The sequence below is a fragment of the Tupaia chinensis genome, unplaced genomic scaffold (assembly GCF_000334495.1).
Source record: "Tupaia chinensis unplaced genomic scaffold, TupChi_1.0 Scaffold143247_2, whole genome shotgun sequence".
Lineage (NCBI taxonomy): Eukaryota > Metazoa > Chordata > Mammalia > Scandentia > Tupaiidae > Tupaia > Tupaia belangeri.
In genome coordinates this window covers 1,181,602-1,188,265 of record NW_006203092.1, presented here as the reverse complement: position 1 = coordinate 1,188,265, position 6,664 = coordinate 1,181,602, and the positions used below count along the sequence as shown (strand labels likewise).

At 34.3% G+C, this 6,664-nt stretch overlaps 1 protein-coding gene across 5 annotated transcripts in view; it reads right to left on the bottom strand.

Moving 5' to 3' along the window:
- Positions 1 to 6,664, bottom strand: part of NFIB (nuclear factor I B) — a 269,326-nt gene that overhangs the window by 2,212 nt on the left and 260,450 nt on the right. For 3 of the 5 annotated variants that reach the window (XM_006163839.3, XM_006163840.3, XM_006163842.3), the window contains one exon: positions 1 to 3,392. This exon is cut by the window's left edge and continues 2,212 nt beyond it. In XM_006163839.3, coding sequence (XP_006163901.1) covers positions 3,263 to 3,392 — 130 coding nt within the window. In that variant the 3' untranslated portion in view covers positions 1 to 3,262. The remainder of the gene's footprint in view (positions 3,393 to 6,664) is intronic. The other 2 variants (XM_006163841.3, XM_006163843.3) reach the window with 1 other exon arrangement.

Sequence of the window (6,664 nt, the reverse complement as noted above, 5' to 3'; positions counted from 1 at the left end):
CTGGCAAAAAAGAGAGCGAGTCTGCCCTTAAAAAATACTGTGTCCTGTGAGGTTGGTTTGTTCATCTAATAAGTCAGAGATACATGAGGAGCTTGGCTGAGATGATCTGTTTTCTACCAGGGCAAGTAGCACAGAAATGACTGGACTTACTTTTGAACTTGCACTGCTCAGATCCCGCTGTGCTATTCAGCATTGGGGCTATCAAACTGAATGGGCTAATCAAATACAATTCTCCAGCCCATAAGCATTGTTCTAAAGTATTCATTATTAAATGATATGCTGTGAGAACAATTGACAGTTTATTTTATTAGGCCATGCCTGGGAGAAAGGGGTCAAGGGGCTTCTCAAGACAGCCTACCTTGTGTCACTAATTCTGAAACATTTTCCTTCTAGCAATGCATCCACTCGATGGGATTTGGGGGGCTGTGCAGGGGCCTAGCAAGGGGGTGGGGTACAAAGTAAAATCAGTCTCCATTCACCTTCCAGCCCTCAGGAAAAACTAAATCAAATATATATTTGAGGTACCATTCCTTAAAAATATCCATCTGCATCTAATGGGCTTAATTCATCCACAGGAAAATTAATTTCTTAAAATTCTATATTTCCCTTTGCTCTGGTTCTCAGTTTAAAGGTCAGGTAAAATGAAAACTTAACAAGATTTACTATTTTGTGTTGTTCCTTAAAAATTGAACTTTGATTTTAATCTATCAGTCCAAATACATTCAATAGTAACTCTCTGTTCAATCTTCTTGATGAAAAAAAAAAATCCAACTACACTGTCATCTGTTTAAAGTAGATAAATCATATCCTATCATTCATGAAATAAACAAACAGGGATGAGAAGTGGTGGAAAGACTCTGGGAACACGCTCTCCAACTGGTCAGATGTGTACTGTAGGAGAAAGTAAATTCCTATGTTAAAGTTCAAAAGTGTGAAATATCCAACATCCACTATACGGACATTTCAACAAATATCTGCTGAATAATGAGATAGACTCACTCTCCACTGTGGATATGGAACTTTCCAGAAAAACTACCACCACCATCAATAACAACAACAACAACAACAAAAAAGGTAAGACAGTTTTTTTAAGCCAAGTCTGCCTCCAGGAGAATTTGTTGTGTTTGCTTGTTCTTACTATTTGTTGTTATGAAAACCAGAAATGAGTTCAGCTTGCACCCCAGGTGGGAAGTCAGAGAGGGGGAACCTGTGTAAGTTGAAGTTTGTCACAGTAGGCAGAACAGTCGCTTTGCAGCCCAGGCCCATCTCAGGGTGCACTGCTTCACAGCTACACTGTAAAGTGTTAAAAATCCTCCCACCCACCCCAGAATATATATATATGTATATTAAAAAAAAATCCCCTGTCCATCTCTCAGTACACAAAAGGACCTCATCACACTGCAAAAATAGCAGTACCCACTTTGGTCAATTAAAACAAACAAACAAACAAAAAGCATACATTATTTTTTTTTTAAATCTGTGTACTTACCTATAATAACCAATACAGCTAAAAGCACTACCTACATAGGCAAAACTTGGTATTGCATAATTCGTATAAATTTGAAACCCCTCCCCCCCCAAATATTAATTGGAAGATGAAAAACATGAAAGGTTAATAGAAAAAACACCAAAATACTGAAAATATTGCTGGTCGATTACAATTTTTAAGCGGCAACTATACACAGCCATGATATGCTTTATAAATGTGAGATAAAGGTATAACTGTCTAAAAAATCCATGATGTCACACATTTTTCTTCGTCTGGAGTACAAAATATTTTGTCATAAAAATGGTAAAGATTTAAAATGATAATAAATGCAGCAAAACAAGTGTAGTGATGTCACTTTTTGTTTTTTTGTTTTTTTTTTTGTTTTTTGTATTTTAGATTTCAAGGCAAGGCACGTAATGTGGACATTATATCTTCGTGCAAATTAGGATTACTGGAAAGAGTATTTTTAATTAAAATTTTAAGAGACATAGAGGCAAAATGTGTCTGCCCATGCACACTACGGATCTGTCAATACAAGAAATTTGTTGAACAAGGCTAATGTCTGAAAGCACCATGCAAGTTTTCAGCACCCTGATTACATTTGTTTTCTCAAGAGTGCGTTTTTATATCCTACACCCTGGCGTTCCCAGTTTGTAAACTGTAAGCTTTACCCTTGTGACATGGATTTGCCTGTCTCTTTGTCTCTATAATGCAGATTTTATAGAACCTTTTGTACACCCTATGGGTTCTTGATGCAACCAGTAATTTTAAATAAATAAATTCTACCTCCAAGGAGGCTGCAGCTAAACCAACATAAGTGCTGTGTTTTCATTAATTTTTTTTTCCTCAAGCACATGATTTGTCTTGATTTAATGCCTTTTTAATGCCCTCAAAAACTGAGGAGAAAATAAATTCGTTCAAAATTATTTTAAATTCTTTTTAATCCCCTCAATTTAGAGTCCAAGGGCTGAAGGACTTATAATCATGATTCCCCTTTAGATATAAATTTATAAATTGCACTTGCCTCTGTTAAGTGTTTCTTTTGTGGGGAAAATATTATATTAATTTTTTACTGTTGCATGCAGAGATAACACTTCACCTACATAGAGGCATTTCTTCCATAGAGCCTTTGTGTTCAAACTGTTTTTTTTTTTTCTTTTTTCTTTTTTTTCCTTTTTTTTTTTTTTTTTTTTAGATTTTAAACTGGGTTACACACTGGAAAAGGCTGGGTTAAGGGCCAAAATTTAATAAATCTGTACTGATAACTAAAGGCTACAGAGATTTTATGTGTTTTTTAACTTTTAGAAATCAGAGTGCTTATAAAATGGCTGGCTCATGGCTCTGTCACCCAGCACCTCTGACGCCGCCTCCTAGCCTTCGTTGGTGAGATAACCAGGAATAGTGATTCCATGCGTAAACAACAAGAATACTAAACCAATAAAACTAGCTTATCATGCAAATATTAAGGCATCTAGAAAGTCAGTTAAAATATATTGTCATAGAGACAGAACATCTATTTCCCAGCGGACTTCATGTAACAAAGGCTACGTTGCAGGGGCTGCGATCTACCATCAGTGAAATATCATCGACCCTTTTTTATGTCATTACAGTTTCAACCTTAAGGGAATTAGTGATTGTAAGTGCTGCAATTGCTGGTCTATTATCTTCTTTCTTCAGTTTCTTTGCTTTCTCCCTTTGTTTTGTTTTGTCCAGTCTTCCTTTTTTCCATGTTTTTAAAAAATTTCTTAAACCGTTGTTGAATTTCTTTTTCCCTCAGTTGCTTGTTTCTGCTTGAAGGAAAGGCTCTCCAATTATGTTCAAACTGTAATTTTGGACATTGGCCGGTAGGATGGGTGTCCTATTTGACACTTGGAAAGGAACCAAACTAGCCCAGGTACCAGGACTGTTGAGAGGGACAGCAAAGAGGAGGGGGAAAAAAAAAGAAAGAAAAAACACAACGTTAAAATTTACAACAATATTAGAAATACAAATTCCATATGCAACAAACTACTACTATACTTTTTTAAAAAAATTATAATCTGCGATAAACATGGTAAATTATGTATATATACCTATAGATACACCCTGACCAATTTCGATTAGGGAAAGTAATACTAATTGTGAGCAGAAAAATCTAGAGTAGGACACACACACACACACACACACACACACACACACAATTGTTAAGTTCTGATTGAGGATATTCTTCTTAATAAAGTAAATATTTGGTCCATTTTGATGGAAATGCGATATAATTTTTTGTTTGTTTAAAAAAGAGAAAGAAAGCAGCAATCTACAATGATACCAATATAGTTTGCCTATTTGAGTCTAACCTTGTTTTACCTTTAATTCACGGGCAATTCGGTAGTAAAATAAGGTTTGGATCTTTACCTGTCTATTGGATTGAATAAACTGAGAAGGTGTAATGAGAGATAGTTCCTTTCTCCTCATAACAGGACAAATATTTTTTTTTTTAAATTTGTAGGGTAGGCTCATGCCTGACAGGCAATTTTAATGATCTAACCATTAAACATATGTTAGTTGGAGAGTTTTAGTAAAGACTAAACAAATGAAAATCATAGAACCAAAATGGAACATGTTTTTTGTTTGTTCTCTTTGGAATACTGATATAAGGAAAACATGTATAGGAAGCGACCAGGTCTCTCTTTATGTTTATTTAGTTCTGTAACTCTCCAGTGGTTTTCTTATCCTCTTCTGTGATGTAATTACAGATACGTAATTACCAGAGTTTTTTTTTTCCAATTCATAGTTTTTTAAATTGGCTGGGAACAGAAACCTGAGCATTCTCTGCCCTGCCCTATCAAGAACGATTCTGCTTCTGAGCTGCTCTGACTTGGGCAGTTCAGGGTGAGAGAGTGGAAGACTGTGTTGGAGGAGGTAGTAGATGAAATTCCTTGTTCTCTCCAATCAGCTCTACTTACTTTTACCTTGGTGGACTTGGATTGCCCGGAGCAGGGGGTGGGGAATATTCTGAAAAATAGTTCTCTGGTCGCTACTGCATAATCTCCCACTTAAGAAGGAGCGTGTGGAGGAAAACATCATGCCTATACAACGAAACTACCACACACCATGCATTTTAGGGTATGCCTGATCTGTTGTATTGCTTGTCTCAACACTCAGAATGAACGTCAGCTAAATAACAGCTGCATAAATAATCAAGAACCTAGAAAACATCAGACAACTCCATACCCAGTTGTGTCATGGTCTGGCATGGAAACATACTTTTAATGTTTTACATTTCATTTAGTATCCTTTGTTTTACTTTTGGAGCCATGAGATGGACACTACTATTATGGCTATCAAATTAGACATGCTCACCTGTTCATATTTTAATTCTAAAGACAGAAAAACTTTCATAGAGTATTAAGTTAAAGGAACAATTTTGGATTAAAAAAAAAACTTCATTCTATTTTATTTTTAATCTGGTAATACCTTTGCCAAAAATGAATTATAGCTAAATGTCTAGGTACATATTTCTGAGTTAATATTTGTACAGAAATAAAATCCCAATGACCTTCTATGCTCGTGAAATTTTATGATTAGACTATAAGCTCCACGACATCGAAGTCCATTTCTCTTTTTGCTACCCATCTAGTATAGTACCTAGCACATAGTATTCAATCAATTTTTGTATAAACAAACATCAACCAACTGTTTCAAGTCACCACCCAACTATACATTTTTAAGAGGTTTTGCTCATGATTACATATACTCATGAATATACTGTGATTTGATCTCCTCTAAAAAGGAAATAAGTATGTCTAACTTTAAAACTAGATGTACTTGGCATTAGCAACAATTAATTATGCAGGAATAATCATACTCCAACTAAAAAGATATATCCTCATTATCAAATGAAAACCATAATCTTCAAGAGTAAAAATATTTGTTATTGAAAGCTTCTCTAAGATACTTCACTGTTTTCACATATTTCTCTCTTCCCACACACATCTTCAACAATTATTTCTGTGCTTTGCACCATTGATTGAGAGCAATGTTACATAATGCATGGAGAAACTTATTTTGTCTTCATCTGTGCTTCCACTGCACTTTGTACACAGTCCGATTACAGTATTTATTACTTCATACCATAATGATCTGCCTCTGTGATTATCTTACTGACTGAAAGGTGAGTTCTGCAGAGAAAATGACCTAGTCTTATCTATCCTTATAGAGTCTGGGCATAGTGGATGCTAACTATTTCTGAACAAATAAAATTAATTACAAAACTGAATGCTCATTATTTTTAACCTGAAGTAAGAAGCATGCATCGAAAGCAAAAAGACTAGCTTAAATAGATGATCCTTGACAATAAAAGACAACATCAAGAACAAGCAAATTACCTTGAAATATTAACAAGAGTCACAAATGAGCTCAAGAATGTCATTTAGAGACTGTATGCTTTAGGGATATAAAATATATTTTAATGACTTGAAAATAAGTGTGACTCCTTAAAAGGGCAAGTCAACCAACAAATGGCAGAAATGACAAGAATTCTAGGTTTATTTTTCAATACTTTTCTTCGTTCTTTAGAAAGAACTATATTATTATTTTTTTCAAAATGCTCAGTAAAATCAAAATGATTCTAGTCACTAACAGAATTCTTGCTGCCAAATGCCCAACAAATTTAATCGAAATGTTTATTTAAACCTTTCAAACCTCCTATCCTACATTATGACCACATCGACGTTGCAGTGTGCAATATATTTGTCAATACCGTTTATGAGCCTTTGGGGAAAAATAAATCTCAAGCATTAACACTATGCAGACCCCATATATGAGTTTTATAAGTCTCTTTTTGCCAATTTGTAGGTTAAGTTCAGAACTTTAAGGTTCAGACATATTTTTAGAGCTTTTTTGATAGTCCCATTTATTAAAAAAAATGGTAAAACTAAATCAAAGCCAGTGATAACAATGTAAATAAGAATGTTTAACCACATGAAATAACCTAGATCATTTAGCTTTTAAAATAATATCTAAAATTGTATTTGTTCAAGTAAAAATATACTCATGTTTTTAACATGTCTCTTTCTATATAAATTAATGTCAATAATCACATATATGGATAAAATAAACACACGTATATATACACAAATTTGTTAAGTGTAAAATATGTTCATCCAAAAGACTGTGCTCTGTCTACTAAGAGATGTC